This window comes from Zingiber officinale, chromosome 3A, assembly GCF_018446385.1.
Source record: "Zingiber officinale cultivar Zhangliang chromosome 3A, Zo_v1.1, whole genome shotgun sequence".
Classification (NCBI taxonomy): Eukaryota; Viridiplantae; Streptophyta; class Magnoliopsida; order Zingiberales; family Zingiberaceae; genus Zingiber; species Zingiber officinale.
Genome location: NC_055990.1, coordinates 56,640,795 through 56,664,154, shown reverse-complemented (window position 1 = coordinate 56,664,154; position 23,360 = coordinate 56,640,795). Strand labels below are relative to the sequence as shown.

Here is a 23,360-nt window from a genome sequence, read left to right as displayed (position 1 = left end):
TCTCCGCTTTCGGTAGTTACCAAAAAGGAGTGTTTATTAGTGGAGGTGTGTGTGTGTGCGTGGATCCTTGGACTAGTCACGTCTTGTGAGGTGGATACCAAGTAAAATCCATTTGTTAGCATTGTTGTAGTTGTTTCTTTTATTTCCGCTGCATATCTTTGAAGAGACAAGCAACGTCAAGCACGAAGATCACGCCGAGCTATTCACCCCCCCCCCCCTCTAGCTACATATTTGGTCCCAACAAGTGGAATCAGAGCGAGACCGCTCTTCACCGGAATCATCATCGGAAAGGGAAAAGAGCTAGAGGGTGAAGAAGTTGGAGCAAAATTCTTCAAGTCAAAGATTTTATCAAGCTCAACTTCAGATGGAATTCCGAGATGGACTCGGATTCGACACGAGGGTGCCTCCACCATTCACCATGATAAGCTTTAATCTTTGGAGATCAAGGATCGAGAATTTCTTGATGGTGGAGATAGAGCAATGGTTTGCTCTTATGGAAGGTTTCGAGGCTCCAACAAATTCCAAGGGCAAAGTCCTCAAGAAAAGCAAATGGAGCCAAGAACAAATCCAAAGATGTGAGGTCAATGATAAAGTGACCAAGCTTTTGGTCAATCTATTGCCTAGCCACATTCTTGGAAAAATTAGAGAGTTCTAGGATGCCAAGGAGCTTTGGAGCAAATTGGCATCAATTTATGAGATCCCCTCCACTGTACCAGACCAAGAAAAATCTAAAGAGGGCGACTCATTGGATCAAAATAAAGAGCAAGAGGACTCCGAAGTTGAGAGATGCTCAACTTCCGAAGAAGAGGAAGTCCAAGAAGCTTCATCTTTAAAGGAGTACAATGAAGAAGGCAAGGAGGGAGCATACTCCTTGTTCCATGTACAAGATAAGGATGAGGAAGCCTCCACCTCTAGGATTGAGGGGGAGCAATTTTCATTGACACCGGACCAAGAGCAAGAAGAAACCTCCACATCCGGGTCAAAAGAAGAAGAGGATGAAGAAGCTTCCACCTCCACAAGTCAAGAAAAATCTAATGAAGGAGCATCACTATCGGATCAAGAGGAAGCCTCTACATCCATATCACATGGGGGACCAAGTGTCATCCCTACATGTGAAGGTAAAAATATCTCAATTAATAATAAAAATCATATTATATGTTTTGAGTGTAGGGAGAATGGGCACTACAAGAGCAAGTATCCCAACTTGGCCAAGAAAAAGGGTCAAGTGGCACTCAAGGGCAAGGAGAAGCTCAAAGAGACCATCCTCACAACAAAGAAGAGCAAGGAGCACATTGTGTGCTTCTTGTGCCAACAAAGAGGGCATTACCGAAGTCAATTCCCTAAGGGGAAGAAGGTGGTCAAGGCTCAAGGAGGAAGCCAAATTCAAGGGGGAGCCTCCAAGGTAAAAAGAAATGTAACTTTTATTGAGCCTACCCCTTTAAATTATGGTAAAAAGCATGCTAGTTCTAATTTATATCATTTCATGAAAATAGGAGGCATGATAAAGTTAAGGAAAATCATGTAGCCTATCATGCTAAAACCTCTCAACCTAGGTTTAGAAAGGTAGATAGGAATTTAGGCAAGAACCCTAAGGATTCTAGGTATTTGCCTAAGAAGAAGAAAAATCAAGGTTTTAGTGAAAACCCCAAGGTTGAGGAATTATGGAGAGAAAATCAAGTCTTAAGGTCAATACTTGATAAATTGGAAAGGACCCTTAGAAAGATCACAAATAATACACAAGGGTCCAAGAGTCAAAACCTAGGTTTAGGACAACAAAAGTCATCCAATGGCCATAGAAGTTTAGGGTACAAACTTAAGGCTAAGAAGGATGTAATTTCTTACCATAGGGTTCCATATAGCTATGGAACCGAGTCTAGGTCTAAGGGTCAAGTCAAAAGTACAAGGGAAGTTATCCCTAGGAGTATTTTTGCAACTAAAGTGACTAAGACTTCTAAGAAATCTAACAAAGTCACTAAAAAGGTCACAAGGGAAGAAATCCCTAGGGTTGACCTAGAAAAGGTGAGCAAGGCTTCTAAGAAGCCAAACAAGGTCACTAGGAAGGTATTTAGGGAAGTTATCCCTAGTGAATACCTAGAGCATCCAAGGAACACCAATAGGTTTTGGGTTCCTAGGAGCATTTTCTCTACCCCATAGAGGGGTTAGAGAGTGTCAACTCTAAGAAGAAGGGAAGTTAAACTAACTTTGAAGAAATTGACACTCAAGGAGCATTTTCAAGGTTATTATTAACCTTTGAAAATGAAATAGATTTATCATTTACTCTTTGAAAGAGTAAAATGTGCCTAATTCCGGAGATATTGATTTTAATCTTAATTGGAACAATTTGGGAAAACATAAGAAATACCAAGTTGGGATTTTGGTATTTTCTTATGATCACTCTTGTGGGAAAATGAAATATGCCAACATTTGAGGAATGTTCTAAATTTTTAATTAGCATAATTAATTCAAGAGATTAAAGAAATGCCAAGTTGGGTTTTGACATTTTCTTGAGGAAATTGGGCAATCTAGGTTTTAAGTTTTAGGATTAGCTATGTGCTTAAGGATACTTAGATAGATAATTTAGGTATATTTTATGTATGCTAAACCTTGTCATGCTTTGTTTGTCCATCAAATGTCATGACATCATATTTATTTATTTGTGTTTGCACTCATGCCTTATTATGAAAAACATAAAAATACCATGTTATGTCATCCATACATCATATAGTTATAGAAAATTTTCTTTTGAAAATATTTCATTTTAATGTATGACATATCATTTCATGCATTAATTTTTAATTCCTTACAATTAAGGAAAAATGACATTAATTAACAAGTAACATCCTTGGTGGATATCTATTATTCAAAAATACCTAGATAGATATGCATGATCCCTAGATTAGGGCAAAATCAAACTTTACATCTCATAAAGACCCATAAGGTGACTTGTATGTGTTTTAGTACACATTAAATACAAGTGAGATGTTAGAATGATGAACAAAACTCAAGATGTTGATTTATTGCATTCTTTTGAGTTTTAAATTCATCAAAACACATAGTTATGTGTTTTCCCATCATTGGGAAAGCTAATGTACAAGTCATGTGCATTGAGCCCAAGGAACATGGTGGGATATTACTTTTTGAAAATCATTTTAAAATGCTTTTGGAAAACCTTGATGAAGACTATCTTTTGATAGTAATCTTCATTGAATAGTTGAGCACAAAGTAGATGCATGAAAACACTAAAGTTTTTGTAAGTTTTCTAGTTTGTGTAAATCGTTAAAAATATGAAGTATTTTCTTATAAAACTATTTTTCCATGATAATATATGCCCTAAATAATGTCTACACAAATTTTCATGATTTTTGGAATTTTATAGATTTTTCTAGGGGTTTCTGAAATTCAGGGCAATCGATTGAGGGTAAGCTTCTCACGAACAGAAGTCGTCTGGATCGATCGATCCATCGATCGATCCAGCCCTTTTGAATCGATCAATGGATCGATTTAAGCTGGTTCAATCGATTGGAACCCAACTCCAATCGATCGAAGATGCTGATTTTGGTTGGGAAAGCCTGTTTTCAGCATTTTGAACCTATTTTATTCTAGGTAACCATTCCAAACCCCTAAAAATACGTTTGTATACATGAAAAGGGTGTTTTCATGTTGAAAACAAGGATGGATTGGTTAAGGAAGACTAAGTAGAGGTTGAGGTTGAGGTTGAGGTTTGGTTTTATTATTGAACATTTGAACCTCTAAACTTCTAAATTTAGGTTTCCTAAAGCTTTAGGGATTCCAAGTCATTGTTGGTGCAATGACAGAAGGTACGACCATGTCTTTAGGGGGAGGTACTCTTCAAGGACATGAAAATATTTTTTTTATAAACCTTAAAAGGTGGTTAACCTTCTTGCGTGAAAATGCTCAAGGTTGAGCATTTGAAATTAATGGGGAGTGTATATCCTCATTGTTTAAGTGGTGGGCATTTGATACAAATGAAGGGTATGAGACCTACATTTGGGTTATTCAAGTGGTTAATGCTCAAGGGTGAACATTGATGATAATGAAGGGTATGGGATCTTCATTATCGTGTTGATAACAACGAGTGAAGTTGTGAACAACGATAAGTAACGCTTCAGGGGGAGAGGTTGTGTTTGATGTGTGCCAATAGGGGGAGAATGTGTGATTTAAGTTAGTCCTTCATTTCCTGAAGAGGAAGGTTACCCTCTAGGAAAGGAGGAGAATAAAGGGAACCATCATTTATACTTTGGCATGTAGATAGTTAAGACTATGGGATTAGCTTAACTCAAAGGTGTCCTAACTTAAAGGTATTGTCAAACATCAAAAAGGGGGAGATTGTTGGTGCAATATCCCTTAGGTCAAGGTTGACCTAGTTGACCAAACTTGAGTCTTGGTTTGGGTTTCGATGTTTGACAATATATTGGGTTTAGATGATATAGACAATGCAGGTGCAGTTGTTCATTTGGGGAGATTGTTGATACAATTCCCATTTGGTCAAGGTTGATCAGTTGAGATGTGAAGGAGAGTCAAGTAGGTCAAGGTTGACCGGATACTTGACTGAAAAGTCCTGGTGAGTGAAGCTAGGCAGAAGGAAGTCCTGGTGAGTGAAGCTAGGTAGATGGAAAGTCCTGGTGGGTGAAGCCAGGCAGATTGAAAACTCCTGGTGAGTGAAGTTAGGTGAAAGACTTAGTGAATGAAGCTAGGCAGAAGGAAATTCTGGTGAGTGAAGTCAGGTGAAAGACCTAGTGAGTGAAGCTAGGAAGAAGGAAATCCTGGTGAGTGAAGCTAGGTGAAAGACCTAGTGAGTGAAGCTAGGCAGAAGGAAATCCTAGTGAGTGAAGCCAGGTGAAAGACCTAGTGAGTGAAGCTAGGCAATTGGGAAAGTTCTGGTGAGTGAAGCCAGGCATGAGGAAATTCAAATGGATCAAGACTGATCAGACATTTGGTGTTGGAAGGTCCAAGTAGGTCAAAGGGATTGACCGAATACTTGGCACGAGGAGAAAAGTTCAAGTGGATCAAAGGGATTGACCGGACACTTAGTGAGGGAGTCCTAGCAGGTCAAGGGAGACCAGATGCTAGATGTGATGTACCAACAGGTCAAGGTTGACCGGATGTTGGTTTGGGGGGCTTGGGACTTGGTTTTGGGCAAAAACAAGCAACTGTATCGATCAACCGATCGATTGGCTGGAGCTCAATCAATCGGCCCATCAATTGGGGAGTCCCCACGAGAAGCCTTCGTCCCAATCGATTAGTGGATCGATTGGGAGGCAGTCGCGAACGCACAAAAGCCTACTGGATCGATTGGTTGATCGATCCAGAGGTCCCAATCGATCAATGGATCGATTGGGAAGCTGCGATTTATCGTGATAAGCTCTGGATCGATCGGCCGATCGATCCAGGCAAATTCCCAGAGCTCAAAGGCACTCTGGATCGATCAGTTGATCGATCCAAAGCCTCCCCGATCGATTGGGAGCAATCCAATCGATCGGGATCCGACCGTTGGCGCAGATAAAGACCGTTGGCGTGCGTCTTCTTCAGCAGAGCTCGCACTGTTCACTCTAGATCCTCGACAGCAACTCCACAGCTCTCTCTAAGCTCCAGATCGCCAGTTCTTGAAGGTTCTTGGAGGCTCTTCCAAGTCAAGAGGTGGATCAAAAGCAAGAAGAAAAAAGCTAGGGTTAGGGTTTCTTGTATTCATTGTAAGAATTGCTTATACTTTTGTTCCCTTTCCTTTCTTTCTGTATTGAGAGTCTTGTAGGGCTTCTCCGCCTTCGGTAGTTACCGAAAAGGAGTGTTTATTAGTGGAGGTGTGTGTGTGTGCGTGGATCCTTGGACTAGTCACGTCTTGTGAGGTGGATACCAAGTAAAATCCATTTGTTAGCATTGTTATAGTTGTTTCTTGTATTTCTGCTGCATATCTTTGAAGAAACAAGTAACGTCAAGCACGAACATCGCTCCTAGCTATTCACCCCCCCTCTAGCTACATATTTGGTCCAACAGAACACATGGTTTGAACTTGGAAAAGTTCTGTGCTTGTACAAAATTTTATACAAGGGAAACAGAACGGAATTCCGAGTAGCACTCAACACGAACAAGGTCCTTTAAGCGAAGGAGTAGGTGTTGTGGGGCGCTCAGGGCTAGGGGTAGGTGTGATAACCTTCTTCTTCCGAACAGCTTGAGCTTCTTCCACATTAATGAATTCAGTTGCTCGTTCAATCAATAGATCAAAGTTAGTTGGAAGCTTTCTAACCAGATCCTTAAAGAAATCATTGTCATTAAGTCCTTAAGAAAAAGCATTTACTAGAATCTCCGTGGTGGCCGCGGGAACATTCATGGCCACCTGATTGAATTTCTTAATGTAGGCCCAAATGGACTCCTTGGGCCCCTGTTTAAGGGAGAAGAGACTCCAAGGGGTCTTGTGGCATCGCCAGTTGCTAGAGAAGTGATGGAGAAATACCTTGCAGAAATCCTTGAAGCGATGGATAGAATTATCTGGCAATTGCTTAAATCATCGCTGGGCTACTCCACCGAATGTGGTAAGAAACATCTGGCATTTTATACCGTCCTTTAATTGTTGAAGGGTGGCATGCTCAAATTTGAGGAGATGATCCTTTGGGTCGATAGTTTCTGAATATTCTCCTATATTCAGGTTCTGATAACGCTTGGGCAACGGATCAACCTACAACCTATGAGAAAATGGAGTAGCCAGTCGCTCCAAAGAACTATCACTGGCCACTGCTTTTCCTCTATACCCCTCTCACACAAGTACCTCTCCAAAGGACTCATGAGGCATTATCCCTTGGCCCAACTATTCTAATAGTGTGTGAAAAAGAAGTCAGGGGCATTAATTTGGTGAGAGGGCTATAGGAGGCAAGCGAGCAAGGCCCTCCTCTTGAACCCCTCTTTCCCTTTGATGAGCGGTCATTGATGCTTCCAGATTTGGTGGTGGCAACATACCACCAATATTGGCTTGTTGTTGTTGTTGGAGTAGTTTCTGTGCCTTGGCATTAGCCAGAGGGGTGATCTGCTTAGACAAGCCACTAGGTGGATCGGACACTTCGGGCTCAATTGACGGTTGGAGTCGATTTCCGTTTGGCCAACTTTGGTAGGACCGTTGACCCTGGACTTTGATTTCCATGTCGACTGCTATCTTTATATCTGACCCGGACTTGATGGACCCCTTTATCGCCGCATCACCAATCATGAATATCTAAATTAAAAAACAATTTTCCAAGCTATAAAAAAAAAGTAATATTCATTTGTATATATGGATTATGTTGGTTCACTAATCCAAAAGATAAACCAAAAAAATCCGGCATCTAGGAAATAAGCTACAAACCCACCACAAACAGTAGGTTTAATTAATTTGCATTAATTAATGTTGCTGATATATTAAAGTCGTGCTCTTGCTGCGTTAATGATCTCCTAAATTAAATTAATAATCCCAGATATGCATGCATGCATCAGCATGGGCGTCCCGGGTAGCAATTGAGGAACCCCGAGAAGCGAGTCAGCCGCCCCGCCGAATTCCCTGGCTTCGCCTTGATGAATTCGATCTTGGAGAACTTGCCGGACACCGTGTGTCCCGACTCAACGAAGAATGCTCCGTTCTTGTATAGATCGTTCTCCGACCTCCAGTTCCAGCCACTCCACTCCGCCTCCCCTGCCTTCTCCCTGTGAGTCACCTCTTTGGCTGCATCGTTTGGGGGCCCAACAAATCGATTGCCTTGGCTGATGATGGTAGGGTGCGTGCTGCCGCCAATGGCGTACATCAGCCAGTGGGTGTAGTCGTTGTTCACTACGTGGAAGAAGCCCCATCGGCACCTTGGCATCCTCTGCACCAGCCCTCTACCGAAGTGGTTGTAAGCCACGGTGACCTGCATCTTCGAGTCGTCGGAGTACGAGTCGCTGGCGCCTAATAACATCACCTGAAGCAAGCGCGCGGGAATTGATATATAAATTAGGCATCAAATGTATGTATGTATGCATGTACAGACATCATCTAGTTAGTTAGTTAGTTAGTTTGTTTGTTTGTTTGCTTGCTTGTTGGTTAATTAGCTAGCTAGTTACGTCGTTGTGGCGGGTGAGATGGCAGTTGGAGATGGTGACGGCGGTGGAGCCTTGGATGACGTCGATGAGGCCATCGGCGCAGTTGGACATGGAGAGGTGGTCGAGCCAGACGTGGGAGGAGCCGAAGACGCTGACGCCGTCGCCGTCGCTGGCCGTGCGGAAGCCCCAGTGGGTCTCGCAGTCGCGGATGAGGCCGCCGGAGGCGGACTTGATGTCGTGGATGTGGAGGTTGTGGATGATGACGTGCTTCACGAACTGCACGGTGAGGCCGGCGCCGTAGGCGATGTGCACGTTGGCGCCGCGTCCGTCGATGGTCTTGTAGCTGTTGATCATCAGCTCCTGCTGGAGGCGGATGACCATGTCGCGGGCGAAGACGATCCACAGAGGCTTGTCGCGGGTGACGCCGTACCGGAGGGTGCCCGGCCGGGGGTTGACGAGGTCTTTGTCGGAGGCGTCGGTGACCACGTAGAACTTGCCGCGCACGCCGCCGACGGTGCTGTGGCCGAACCCCTTGACGCACTCCGCCAACGTCTTGCGGTAGTTTATCCAGTCACTATGACACCTCCAGCACCGGTCTATAGGGTTGGTCGCAGAGCACGCGGCTTCCTTCTTGGCACGGTGGGCGAGCCCCCTTCTCGTGCTATTTTCGCTACGCATGCACCGCAATTAATTTCTTTTGTTAGATAGATAGATTTACATAATTAATTTATACAATTAGTCAATTAATTAAAATTATGATAAAAATTAAATTTATCTCATAAAAGTTTATGGTTTAATTTGATTAAAGTAAAATTGATGATTTTTTACATTTTAATAGCTTAAATTTTAAATTTTTAAATCTTAAATATTATTATATTAAAATAGTCTTTACCCACTTGGTACACTACAAGAGTATTGCATCCGATTCTATACTATACCTTATGGCAACTATATGAAAATTTCTACATGTTTTAGTAACTAATCGTAGTAACTATAATAAGACTGTAAATTTTTTTTTAAAAAAAATACTATTCAATAAAAATATGGTACCGTAATGTTAACGGCCCCCTCAAGTCATTGGTTCATCAAGAACTAAATTGATAATTGCATATGATAAAATTATCTGTCAAGTTTCAACTCTGACTATTATACTTATTATCTCGTGTAGTTAGACACTCAATGAATTATAATAACTTTTACTTTTATGGGACGCTTTAAAAAAGGAAAAATTAAAAAATATGATAGCTAGGGAGCACATTGAAACCTAACTGCAAGTGAGCGGAGTTGAAGTGATTGACGACGGAGGTAGGGTCAGAAGCATAGGCACTGAGCGTCTCGTTGCGTGCCTCCTCAGCTTTCCTCTGCCAATAATCGTCAAAGAAAGCGATGTGCGCGGTGGACAGGGCAGCAGTACTGGCCAAGAGGACGTAGAAGAAGAAGCATTTGATGCCAAACTCCATTATTCGAGGAAATCCCTTTGTTTTTTCTTATTTTATTTTTGTTTTTTTAAGAAGGTGGGGTTTTATACAGAGAGAGGTGTGGCTGATGGATGAGTGGGTTGGCCGGCGAGTGCAGGCCGAGAAAAGTGGATGACCGTAGAGGAGGCATATCTTTGGTGCTCCGCAAGAATTCAACGGGCTAAATATACCGTGGACTAGGATTGAGGACTTGGAATTAATTAATTAGGAGAAAGCAATTATGGGTCGACGTACATATCAACTTCATATATCATGTCGGTTGTTACATAGATATGGACTTCATTCATCAACGCTAGCTGCAGTTTGTTTCTAGCATTGTTTCTTCGCCATTATAATTTTAATACATTGCTTTTAGTTACTAAATTGCTCATCCAATGGTTTTATTGTCAATAAAGGTCGGTGGGTCATAAATAAATCAAAACGGTCATAGAACAGATTTAATGTTATTTCAATTAAATAAATAAATTTAAATAACTCAATAAATTAAATAAATAAACTTTAAAATTATTCAGTTGGTTAATATTTGTAAATCGAAAATATGAAATATTAATGAATAATATTCATGAACTATCTATATTAATATAGGTAGTGAATCCTATATGATCCTCTCTGAAATTGGTAAAGATAGGGAGCTGGGAACGAGGTTCTACTGCTGATTCTCTAGAGACTTTAAGTCATCCTGCAACATAAGAAGCATTAGTATCGGGTTAGGGAAAGAGTCTCTGGTGTTGGCCCTCCGATACTCAAGTCAATGATTAGTTTAAAAGAAGAAAGTAGTAGCAGTTAACCATGTTGAGGATTTTATATGACCGGCTATAAGAGGGTTGAATAATTGTGCACCCCCAATTCGATTACTTCTCCTACAATGTTAGTTTGCGTAGCGGAAATACAAACTAATATAAACAAGAAGGCTAATCTAAAGACAATAAGGAAATGCATACCGCTAACACGACGATTTACGTGGTTCGGAGATAAAGCTCCTACTCCACGGTTATCCGTAAGGTGGACGATCTCTATCCGTCGGTGGATTACTCCTCGGAAACTTCGGCTAGCACAATCCTCCTTGTCTATGGAGAAACCTCGTCACAACTCGATCAAGAACATCCAGATTGCAATGAGAGCTTGGAGACTTTAATTAAACTCTAACCAAGCCCAATTTCATCACCATGGTCATCCATCCCAAGCTCTATCTTATAGAGCTTGGGAAGAAATAGCTCTGCTGTTTTACCTTTACCAGTCGACTAGTCCTTGCACCAGTCAACCGGTGCCTGGCCAACAGCTCTCCAACTGCTCTTTACCAATCGATTGGTGCCAACATCAGTCGACTGATCCCAACCGTTCGGGTACAGAAACTCTTTATGCTCACCTCCAATTGACTGGTCCCAGTTCCAATCGATTGGTCCCAGTTCTAGTCGACTGGTACAGCCTAAACTTAGAGTTTCCCTTCCCGAGTGCATTTCTCTCACACTCGGACCCTCACAACTCACTTGACTCTTCTTTGCAACTTTGACCTCTTTCCTTCAAGCCTACTTCCTTTGGCTCTCGTCCTTCGGATGCATTCAAGCCCGTGGCTCATCTCCAATGCCGTGTATGCCTCGAAGTTGCTTCCCTCGACACTTGTCCTTGCTGCCTTGTCCACGGTTCCTTGGATGCTCCAGCCTTCACCGGACCCGAAGCCATCAAGCTGAGTCATATGTGTATCTTGTCAACCTAGACACTTACATACATATATCAAATAACGAGGGTAAACCTAACTTAAACCATTTGCCCAAACACCAAAACGCATGGTCGCACAGACCATTTAGATTGCTCCAACAAACTGTAGCGAAGAGCGTGTGCCAATAAGAAGCATTGCATACCTCCGCTTGTAGATGAAGAACTCTTTTATAGTGTTATTTTTATGTTGTGCATACATCTCAAAGTATTAGCATATTTTCCTTAGCTTCCCTAAAAAAGGACAAGTCATAAAGTGTGTGACGCATTTCCCTAAATAAGCATGTAAATCTCTATGATTTGACAGGTTGGATGCTTCTAAAGGATAATTTACTAATGGGATATTCTTTGTCCTTTTCGGCACAAACTTGATAGGACCTTTGTGTACAACTTCAATTTGTGACTTACAATTTGTTAGTAGAAGCACAAAAAGTAATGAAATAGAAAAGCAATAAAAAGGCTAGGCTAACTCCTCGATTTACTTAGTCTCCACCTCCTTGAGATGACTAATCCAAGGCACATACACACCCAATCAAGCTTCACTATGATCTTCTCCTTTTCGATCCAAGAACGAAGGTGGAGAAACCTTTACAAGAGATTCCCTTCCTCTCACAAGATTAAAGATGAGCTTAGGAAGAAGAGATTGAGAGTCTGGAGACTTAGAGATCACTTGGAGAGCTTAACAGTATTTTTGTATCAGATGATGTCTTCTCTCTAAGCTCTCAAGCCTTATATACATTGTAACGCCCGCCCCTCCTGCTAGTAGGGCGGGGTTACTTACTTGCAAGGGGAACATACATGCATATTAAAATTTATTTTCTAAAGTAAAACAACGGAAGAACTTATTATGAAATCATAAAGTCATGTGGAACATTAACATAAATAAACTTAGTTCATTTCAACATAAAATAACATAAGCAGGCCTTTTTATTTTTTTCTTAGCCGAGCCACCACCGCACACATCTCTTGCCTCTCCTGCGGCTCCCCTAGTTTATCCATCCTTTGCCTTTATCTACGGTACAAGGAAAGTAAGCTATAAGCACGCAGGCTTAGTAAGATCCTTTCCTACTTACAAAAATGTATTTCGTATCATAATCACATAAGCATATAACAATGGAGACATAATCATCTAAACATCATATCATGTAAATATAGCATCATAACATATCATCTCATAAAGAACATCATGCTATATCATATCATAAATCATAAGAGCATCATGTCATATAAATTATAGGAGCATATCATATCATAAAGAAATATCATGATGTATCATATCATAAATAAAAGAGCATCATATCATATAAATCATAAGAGCATATCATGTCATAAAGAAATATCATGATGTATCATATCATAAATAAAAGAGCATCATATCATATAAATCATAAGAGCATATCATGTCATAAAGAAATATCATGCAAGATGTCTTTTAAAACATGTGTCACGTCATGTGCAAGATGTCTTAAAACATATCATATAGTACTTGAACATAATATCATCATGAGGGTCCGACTTGTACCACATATATACATAAATGCTCGCAATCCCTAGGATAAGGTAGCTAGCCCCGAACCTACTAGGGAACTAGGTCCGTACTACGACCATCGACCTAGGGCGTACTAAGGAGCTCATCCCTTTTTACTAGACCCGTTCATAGTCCGTCAGCCTAAGGGCGCTTATGGAGCCCATCCTTGGTACAAGTCATACAAAATAAAATAACATGTCATAGTTACTTATCATATCATGAAGAGTGCTCTTAGTCCCACTTCACAGGGAAGCAACTCTTAGGCCTTCACTTATCATATCATAAAGAGTGCTCTTAGTCCCACTTAATAGGAAAGCAACTCTTAGGCCCTTACTTATCATGTCATAAAGCATGCATACTTGAGCACATAGCACATCATAAGAGTCATCATAATGCATGATTCATAAGCATACATAAATGAGCATATTACTTGTCATATCATAAAACATGCATACTTGAGCATAAATCACATCATAAGGGTCATTATCATGCATGGTTCACAAGCATACATACATGAGCATATTACTTGTCATATCACAAGGCATACATACTTGAGCATAAATCACATCATAGAGTCATCATAATGCATGATTCATAAGCATACATAAATGAGCATAAAATGCATCATAGGAAACATAATCATGCATGGAAAACCTTAACTAGCATCTCTTCATTCATATCGTAGCATGTGAGACACATAATGAAATCATAATTGGGTCTCTAACCCTAATTCCATGTAGTGGCCGAAAGTTCCAAGTCTAGCCCAAGGTTTTAAACAACATAAAAGCATGTGAACCCTAAACCAATTTCATATAATAAATCATTAAGAACATAAAGAACATATTTGGTTTAGGTTCTAAGCTCCCTAGGTTCTTGGTCTTGTTGTGGCCGAAAGTCACCATGCCTAGTTATAGGTTTTAAACAACATAAAAGCATGTGAACCCTAAACTAATTTTATATCATAAATTATTAAGAACATAATGAGCATATTTGGATTAGGTTCTAAGCTCCCTAGGTTCTTGGTCTTGTTGTGGCCGAAAGTCACCATGCCTAGTTCTAGGTTTTAAACAACATAAAAGCATGTGAACCCTAAACTAATTTCATATCATAAATCATTGAGAACATAATGAGCATATTTGGTTTAGGTTCTAAGCTCCCTAGGTTCTTGGTCTTGTTGTGGCCGAAAACTTTATGGGTATGAAACTAAGTTCTAAACAACATACAAGCATAGGAATGTCAAGCTAACTTCATATCATATCATAAGGGAATTCATGAGCATGCTAGATTAAATTTTAAGTTTCCTTGGACCCTAAAATTTATCATGGCCGAAACATATAGAGGCATGCATATAGATTTCAAGCAACATTCAAACATGATAACCCGAAGATAGCTTTATATCATGTCATAAGAAGAGTCATGAGCATGTTGGAGTAAGTTTTAAGCTCTCCTAAGTCTTAATTCTCATCATGGACGAAGCCCTAAGGTGCAACATATCAAGATTCCAAACAACCTACAAGCATGAAACCCTAAGAAATCTTCCTACCTTTTCATAAGGAAAGTCATGAGCATGATAGCTTAAATTTTTAAACACTTCTAGGTCTTCATTTCTATCATGGCCGAAACCCTAATTCCCTAAGGTGGCATGCATTTAGGTTCCAATCAACATACAAGTGTGAAAACACTAAGTACTCTTCATAACATATTAATAAGCAAGTCATGATCATGGTAGACTAAAATTTTTTAACCTCTCCTAGTAAATTTCTCTATCATGGCCGAACACTTCATGAGCATGAATTTAGGTTTAAAGCAACATACAAGCATAAAAACACCAAACTAATCTCTTATCATAGGGTACATATCATAAGGACATAGTGAGCATGTTTAGTTTAGGTCTTAAGCCTTCCTAATCCTTTATTCATACTTTGGCCGAAAGTTCAAGAAATGATCCTAGGTTTTTAAGCATTCTAACCTCATGGAAAACACATAAACAACTTGTACCACAGGTGAGGGGATACTTACATCCTCTTGTTTGTTTTTCCTAAGGAAGATGGTACCCTTGTGAAGAGGAAGAAGAAACTTCTCTTCCTAGTTCTCTCTTTTCTTCTCTTGCTTGTAAGGAGTAGGTCTTGAGGACTCCTTCTTGTGAATTAGTTTTTCTTAGCAAGAAAAACCTTAGCTTGGATTTTCGGAAATGAGAGAGGGAGAGGTTTAGGTTTTGGTGGAGAAGGAAGAAGGAGAAAGAAGGAGGAGGAAGAAGAAGGAGGAAGAATTAACCAACTTTCTTTCCCTTTTCTTCTCTCATTCCTATTTATTCCCAATGAGGATGAAAAGTGTCCCAATTCATTCCCTTGCCTTCTCTATCTCCTCACTCTCTTAATTCCCACGAAAATAGAGAAAAGAAGGAAGGAAGGCAACTTGTCTTTTGCTTTCTTCTTTTCTTAACCAAGAGGAAGAGGAGGAAAACTACTTACTTTTCTCTTGTTCCCTTACTTGATTATACTTTTACTTTTAACTACAATTTCCATTCTTTTCTATTCATATATCATTCATTACTCTAGTGGTTACCATACACCAATTTAACTCTATCATTTGTGGGAGGTTCAAAGTTCAAACCTTAACCTCTCTTTCTTTTTTTTTTTTTTTCTTTTTGGTTCTATTTTCATTTCCCTTTTTATTCTAAAAGAAAAATACCCATAGGTATGGCTTATTATTTCGTGGGTGTTACAGTACCCCATACCTCATAAAAAGTTCATCCTCAAACTTAAAATAGCGACATCAGTTGGCACAGGTCTTCCTGCTGAGTGCATCAGCCACTTTGTTCGCTTTTCCGGGATGGTAAAAGATCTCGCAGTCATAATCCTTAACTAACTCGAGCCATCTGCGTTGTCTCATATTCAGATCTTTCTGGGTGAAGAAATATTTCAGACTCTGGTGGTCCGTATAAATCTTACACCAGACTCCATATAAATAGTCTCCATGTTTTGAGAGCAAAGACCACGGCTGCTAGTTCTAGGTCATGAGTGGGGTAATTCTTTTCATGCTCTTTGAGTTGTCTAGAGACGTAGGCAATGACCTTGCCGTCTTGCATGAGTACAGCTCCAAGTCCTAATTTGGAAGCGTCGCTGTACATATCGAAGCCTTTGTTACTTTCCGGAAGAGTAAGGATTGAAGTACCGGTCAGTCTCCTTTTTAATTCCATGAAACTCTTCTCGCAGTCATCCGTCCATTCATACTTTTTGTTCTTCTTGGTGAGAACTGTCATAGGGGCTGCAATTTTAGAGAAGTCCTCTACAAACTTCCGGTAGTAGCCTGCTAGCCCGAGAAAACTTCTGATTTCACTGACATTCTTTGGCCTGTTCCAGTTACTTACAGCTTCGATCTTGTTTGGATCTACCATTACTCTGTCCTTGGAGATGACATGACCCAAGAATGATATTCGATCGAGCCAAAATTCGCATTTGGAGAACTTTGCATATAGTTGTTTCTCTCGAAGAATCTGTAGTACAGTATTCAGGTGTTCAGCATGCTCTTCTTGGGTTCTCGAATAGATGAGAATATCGTCAATGAAGATGATGACAAATTTGTTGAGATATGCCGTAAACACCTGATTCATCAGATCCATAAATACAGCCGGAGCATTTGTCACTCCGAAAGGCATAACTATGAAATCATAGTGTCCGTATCTCGTTCGAAATGCCGTCTTTGGTATATCATCCTGCTTCACTTTCACTTGATGATAGCCGGACCTTAGGTCAATCTTTGATAAAACGGTTGCACCTTTTAGTTGGTCGAACAGGTCATCGATCCGTGGAAGAGGGTACCTGTTCTTGACTGTCACAGTATTCAGCGCTCGGTAGTCTATACACATTCACATAGACCCATCCTTCTTTTTCACGAACAGTACCGGAGCTCCCCAAGGAGAGTGACTCGGGTGAATAAGTCCCTTGTCAAGTAACTCTAGTAGCTGTCCCTGAAGTTCCTTCAACTCAGTCAGCGCCATACGATAAGGTGCTTTAGAGATCGATTTAGTACCAGGAATCAATTCGATCTCAAATTCGATTTCTCTATCGGGGGCTAACCCTGGTAATTCATCGGGAAACACTTCTGGGTAATTGCATACTACTCTGAGATTTTCTAGTTTCTGGTTTTCAGCTTGACTTGTGTCTACCACGTGTGCTAAAAACCCAGTACATCCCTTATTTAACATCTTTTGTGCCTTTATGGCTGATAAGAATCTCCCAGTTTCTTTCCTTGGTTCCCCAATAAATTCGAATATCAATTCAGCTTCAGGTTGGAAAACTACTTTTCTTTTACGGCAATCGATTGAAGCACCATACTTGCTCAGGAAATCCATGCCCAATATACTATCATAATCCTGCATGTCAAGCACTATCAGATCACAGTAGAGTTCTCTGCCTACGATTCTGATGGGTGCGGCCCGCAACATATGAGTAGATGGCATTACTTCTCCCAAAGGCAGGGTTGTTAAGAATTTGCCATTTAAGGCTTGTGGTGGTATCTCTAACTTCTCAATGAAGGGTGTAGAGACAAACGAGTGTGTCGCTCCAGTATCAAATAACACATTAGCATACTGACTGAAAATAGGCAGCTGACTTGTGACAACTATAGAGGCACTCGCTACATCATCCTTGGTAAGAGAGAAAACCCTGGCGTTCGTCGTAGCTGGCGGGGCTTCCAGTCTCCCTTGACTAATCGGAGTTCCTTCAATGGCATCTTGCATCTGGTGTAGCTGTGAGGGGGCACTCCTGTTCTGGTTATACTACTGGGATGGTGTTTGGGACTGGATAGGGCAGTCCCTTGCTATATGTCCTTCCCGTCCGCAACTGTAACACTTTCTTGTACCCTTGTGACATACTCCGGAATACTGCTTCCCACAAATGGTACACTGAGGGTATTTAGGTTGTTTATTTGCTGGTCCTCCTTTAGTGTTGTTCCATTGCTTCCTTTTTCTGTTAGAGTTTCCTTTCCAGCTTGGTTTGGTACCTTGAGGTTTCTCTCCTCCTGTCTGTGCCTGATTCTTACTCTCGTTCATCGCCTTCTGATAATGTTCGTTGATCAAGGCACTGCTGACCAGTTCTTCTGTAGTCTGCGGTCTATTAATTCCGCCGGCCACATTTAAAGCTATCTCGGGTCGGAGCATTTTCAGCTGACTAACTCTGGGCAGAGGCGTGCAAGACGATTGAAGCGCTTTACTGCTTCGTTTACTGATAAGTCACCTTGCCGGAACTCGGTGAACTCGTCGTAATGCCGGTTCGTCACTTGCATATGGAAGAATTCTTCGAAGAACTCTGTCTCGAAGTCCATCCAGTTCATCAGATTAATTTGTCTCTTAGCCTTAACTCTTTCCCACCATATTCTTGCGTCTCCAGAAAAACAGAATGACACACATTTGATCTTTTCCGATACAGGCCAGTCCAGCAATTCCACAATACTTTCCACTGTCTTGAACCAGGCTTGAGCGTCCCATGGCTCACAAGTACCCGAGAAGTTCTCCAGCTTATCAAGTAGGTCTCCTGTCGGACCACTGGGGCAGGGGCTACCGGTGGTACTGGTGCAGCTATTGGCATGACGGGCACTGCATTCTGATTTGCTGGTGGGGTGACAGGATTTTCTTGCTGACCCATCAAAGCAGTGATTATTTATTGTTGTTCCGTGATCTGACGCTGGAGGTCTGTAACCACTTGGGTCAGATCTGGTGGAGTCACTGTCTCCTCGGTCCTGTTACCGCGTCTTCTAGCCATATCTATTTCCATAAATAACAATAAGGCTAGCATAAGTCTAGAGTTATCCCTACTTATATTCGTGCACATTTAACATCGCTTATCATACATAAAGGAAATCCCTATCAGTCATACTTAGGTTCATGGATACTAAAACATTTCTTATCATGCTTAACTAGAATAGAGTAAGTACAGAAAGTCTTACTTGGAGAGGCAGGATGGAGGCTTGATGTGTGTGTAGCGGAAAGGCTAACCTGACTCTGATACCAACTTGTAATGCCCGCCCCTCCTGCTAGTAGGGCGGGGTTACTTACTTGCAAGGGGAACATACATACATATTAAAATTTCTTTTCTAAAGTAAAACAGCGGAAGAACTAATTATGAAATCATGAAGTCATGTGGAACATTAACATAAATAAACTTAGTTCATGTCAACATAAAATAACATAAGCAGGTCTTTTTATTTTTTTCTTAGCCGAGCCATCACCACACACATCTCTTGCCTCTCCTGCGGCTCCCCAAGTTTATTCATCCTTTGCCTTTATCTTCAGTACAAGGAAAGTAAGCTATAAGCACACAGACTTAGTAAGATCCTTTCCTACTTACAAAAACGTATTTCGTATCATAATCACATAAGCATATAACAATGGAGACATAATCATCTAAACATCATATCATGTAAACATAGCATCATAACATATCATCTCATAAAGAACATCATGCTATATCATATAATAAATCATAAGCGCATCATGTCATATAAATCATAGGAGCATATCATATCATAAAGAAATATCATGATGTATCATATCATAAATAAAATAGCATCATATCATATAAATCATAAGAGCATATCATGTCATAAAGAAATATCAGGATGTATCATATCATAAATAAAAGAGTATCATATCATATAAATCATAAGAGCATATCATGTCATAAAGAAATATCATGCAAGATGTCTTTTAAAACATGTATCATATCATGTGCAAGATGTCTTAAAACATATCATATAGTACTTGAACATAATATCATCATGAGGGTCCGACTTGTACCACATACATACATAAATGCGCACAATCCCTAGGACAGGGTAGCTAGCCCCGAACCTACTAGGGAACTAGGTCCGTACTACGACCGTCGACCTAGGGACGTACTAAGGAGCCCATCCCTTTTTACTAGACCCGTTCATAGTCCGTCAGCTTAGGTGCGCTTATGGAACCCACCCTTGGTACAAGCCATACAAAATAAAATAACATGTCATAGTTACTTATCATATCATGAAAAGTGCTCTTAGTCTCACTTCACAGGAAGCAACTCTTAGACCTTTACTTATCATATCATAAAGAGTGCTTTTAGTCCCACTTAATAGGGAAGCAACTCTTAGGCCCTTACTTATCATGTCATAAAGCATGCATACTTGAACACATAGCACATTATAAGAGTCATCATAATGCATGATTCATAAGCATACATAAATGAACATATTACTTGTCATATCATAAAGCATGCATACTTGAGCATAAATCACATCATATGGGTCATTATCATGCATGGTTCACAAGCATACATACATGAGCATATTACTTGTCATATCACAAGGCATACATACTTGAGCATAAATCACATCATAGAGTCATCATAATGCATGATTCATAAGCATACATAAATGAGCATAAAATGCATCATAGGAAACATTATCATGCATGGAAAACCCTAACTGGCATCTCTTCATTCATATCGTAGCATGTGAGACACATAGTGAAATCATAATTGGGTCTCTAACCCTAATTCCATGTAGTGGCCAAAAGTTCCAAGTCTAGCCCTAGGTTTTAAACAACATAAAGCATGTGAACCCTAAACCAATTTTATATCATAAATCATTAAGAACATAATGAGCATATTTGGTTTAGGTTCTAAGCTCCCTAGGTTCTTGGTCTTGTTGTGGCCGAAAGTCACCATGCCTAGTTCTAGGTTTTAAACAACATAAAAGCATGTGAACTCTAAACCAATTTTATATCATAAATCATTAAGAACATAATGAGCATATTTGGTTTAGGTTCTAAGCTCCCTAGGTTCTTGGTCTTGTTGTGGCCGAAAGTCACCATGCCTAGTTCTTGGTTTTAAACAATATAAAAGCATGTGAACCCTAAACCAATTTCATATCATAAATCATTAAGAACATAATGAGCACATTTGGTTTAGGTTCTAAGCTCCCTAGGTTCTTGGTCTTGTTGTGGCCGAAAACTTTAGGGGTATGAAACTAAGTTCTAAACAACATACAAGCATAGGAATGTCAAGCTAACTTCATATGTGAGATCTCGGAAAATTTAAATAAATAGGGTTATTCAGAAATAGCCTTATAGAATTTTTCCGGAATTTTTAGAAATTTTCTGGAAATTTTTCGGAGCTTGTACGGAGGATTTTGAGGGGATAGATCGATAAGTTCGGATAAAGCCTGTTTGGGATACCAATTTAAGTGAGAAAATGTTTTTATTATATAAATCCTTTTCCCTTTATTTCCTCCCCCAAATCGCCGATCCCGACCCGACCTTTCCCCTCTCTGCCGACGCGAACCTCCCTTCCTTCTCGGTTCTCTCTCGCGGACAAGCGACGGCGACGGGAGCAAGGGTCCAGCTCCGGCGATCGTCGATCTCGACCCAGGGGAGCAGTCGCTAGCGCAGATCCGGACGTGGGTGATTTTCTCCAGCCCTAGGTGAGAGTGCTGATCTTCTCTCGGCGTCGTCGGCGCAGATCGGAGCTCGGAGCATAAGGGTTCCGATTCTCTCCTCCTCTGGTTTCCTTCAATCTCCGATTTCTTTCTTCTCAGCCGAGTCTGCCGATCCTTTTCTTCCCCGATCGACATCACTGGATTGAGTCGTGCCGCCCGATCGCCGGCGTGGAAGAGCAATTAGGGCTTCAAAGGTAAGCCATCGAAACTCTTCTTTCCTCTTGATTCATGGTTGGGTTCTTGTTGATTCATGGGTTAGCGCTCTATTCTGATGTTGTGTGATCCGTGATCTCCATTGATTGAACCCTTCTTGATCCGATCAAGAGGCGAGGTCCTGTTCTGTGAAGGCGATCTTGGATTCCCTCTGTGTCGCTGCTGATTGAGGTCTCGGGTGAGTTGGGAAAGAACTCCAGCAGAGGTTGCTGTGAGTTTTCTGATCCAGCAAGGTGAAGATCTGTTTTGGTTCTTGCTGTGGTGTTTTTGGTTTCGGCAGACACCTCATCCAGCCAGCTCAGTTTGGATCGGCAGTCATCCATACCTGAGTGTACTTGATACAGCACCTAGTTCAGCTGGGAATTGAGGTATGTGTAGGGATTTTGATACATGTGTAGTGTTGATTTAGGGTTAGGTTTGAAATGAATTGTGGTTGGAACATGTTATAGATTATGTGTTAGATGATTAGGTATGATCTTGATACCTATTGATAATTAATTATCATTAGGTTGTGTAGATTAATTAGGTTATGTGTAGATTTAGATATGATTTGGATTACATGATTACTAGATGGTTAGTGATTAGGTTTAGATTTATTTGTTTATATTGATCTAATGGAATGATTAGGGTTAAGGTAATTAACCCTAGTCAATCATTGGATTTTTAATCTAATTGGTAATTAGAGATTAGGTAACTAATCCTAATTAACCATTAGATTTAATTATGTAGATTGAGGTTGTGATTAGGGCTTTGCCCTAATTTAGGTTTAGAGATTTTATTTAGCTATTCATTTGGATTTAGCTAAATAAAATATATATATTGTTTGTTGACACAGGATTCTGATTCGAGACAGGCGTCTCGACGTTGACTTCGGATTTGGGATTGTACCTTCTATTTGAGGCGGGTACCCTTTGACTTATCTTGTTGATATTGTCTTTTGATATGTGCAGTTTATATATACTTGCTAGTGATTGGTAGATTTAGCACTTCCCTGGTTATAGGTTATCCGATACTTGTAGACGGTTACTAGTGATTGGTAGTTCAACACTTCCCCTGGATTTAGGTTTAGTTGATACCTATCACATGCTTCATCTGCTAGTTGCTTTACTTCAGGATTGGATATTTTATCTCTTGCCATGTGTATATATGTTCATAGAGGTGCATATCTATAGTGCTCTACTCTACTGGATTAGTTGCTTTACATGTGGGATACATGCTCTTGGATTCATGATACTTACATCATTGTTATATGTGATATCTTTGAGTTTATGCTGTTTATATCATGGTTATATATATGCGTTTACCTTTTTGGCACACACATATATGGAGGAGGCTATGTTCAGGTATGACATACTGTAGCATCATGCACCATCCTGCATGATTGCATGCTGGGCGATTGACGACTCCATTATTGTTGAGCTCGTCGGCCGGCTACACGGGCCTGCACACAACGTGACCACTGCATGGGTAGTGGCACAGCACCCAGGGTGTGTATGGCAGTTGCTCTGTAGTGCTCCGCTGGTCCGCTCATGGGTAGTGTGACTGCAGCGTGGTAGCAGACAGGGATCCCTCCCCGTCATTGCGTACCGGGAGTTGAGAGCGTTACGCTCCCTCACTATGTTTGAGGTAGGAGGATAGGTGTACTCCGACAGCATCCCGTCCACTCGGTCACTCATCAGGGGTAGTGACGACAGAGTGCACGGTGTCACAGCCCTACCTACTCGGTCTCGCCATCGCGTGTGAGACGGCTGACTAGCGTCAGGGGTGACCATGTCATATGGCATCATATGCACATATTGCATTTATTGTGATTGTTGCATATTGGATGATGCACTTGGGTGACTGCATATGATTGACATGCATACAGGATACATGCTTATTTGATCTGACTATCT

At 40.7% G+C, this 23,360-nt stretch overlaps 1 protein-coding gene across 1 annotated transcript; it reads right to left on the bottom strand.

The window, feature by feature from the left end:
- Positions 1–7,475: 7,475 nt before the first annotated feature.
- LOC122050434 (pectate lyase-like) lies at positions 7,476–9,521 on the bottom strand. Its single transcript, XM_042611334.1, has 3 exons — positions 9,331–9,521; positions 8,083–8,731; positions 7,476–7,940 (listed from the first exon to the last, which is right to left on the bottom strand). Exons 1-3 carry the CDS (start codon positions 9,519–9,521, stop codon positions 7,476–7,478), a joined length of 1,305 nt encoding a protein of 434 aa, XP_042467268.1.
- Positions 9,522–23,360: the final 13,839 nt, after the last annotated feature.

Bases quoted from the DNA above. Each gene is read 5' to 3' on its own strand.
- LOC122050434 (XM_042611334.1), bottom strand. From the start codon at position 9,521: ATGGAGTTTGGCATCAAATGCTTCTTCTTCTACGTCCTCTTGGCCAGT. The intron at 8,732-9,330 runs GTTAGGTTTCAA...GTGCATGCGTAG, and splicing joins TTCAACTCCGCTCACTTGCA to CGAAAATAGCACGAGAAGGG. The intron at 7,941-8,082 runs GTAACTAGCTAG...CGCTTGCTTCAG, and splicing joins ATCTCACCCGCCACAACGAC to GTGATGTTATTAGGCGCCAG.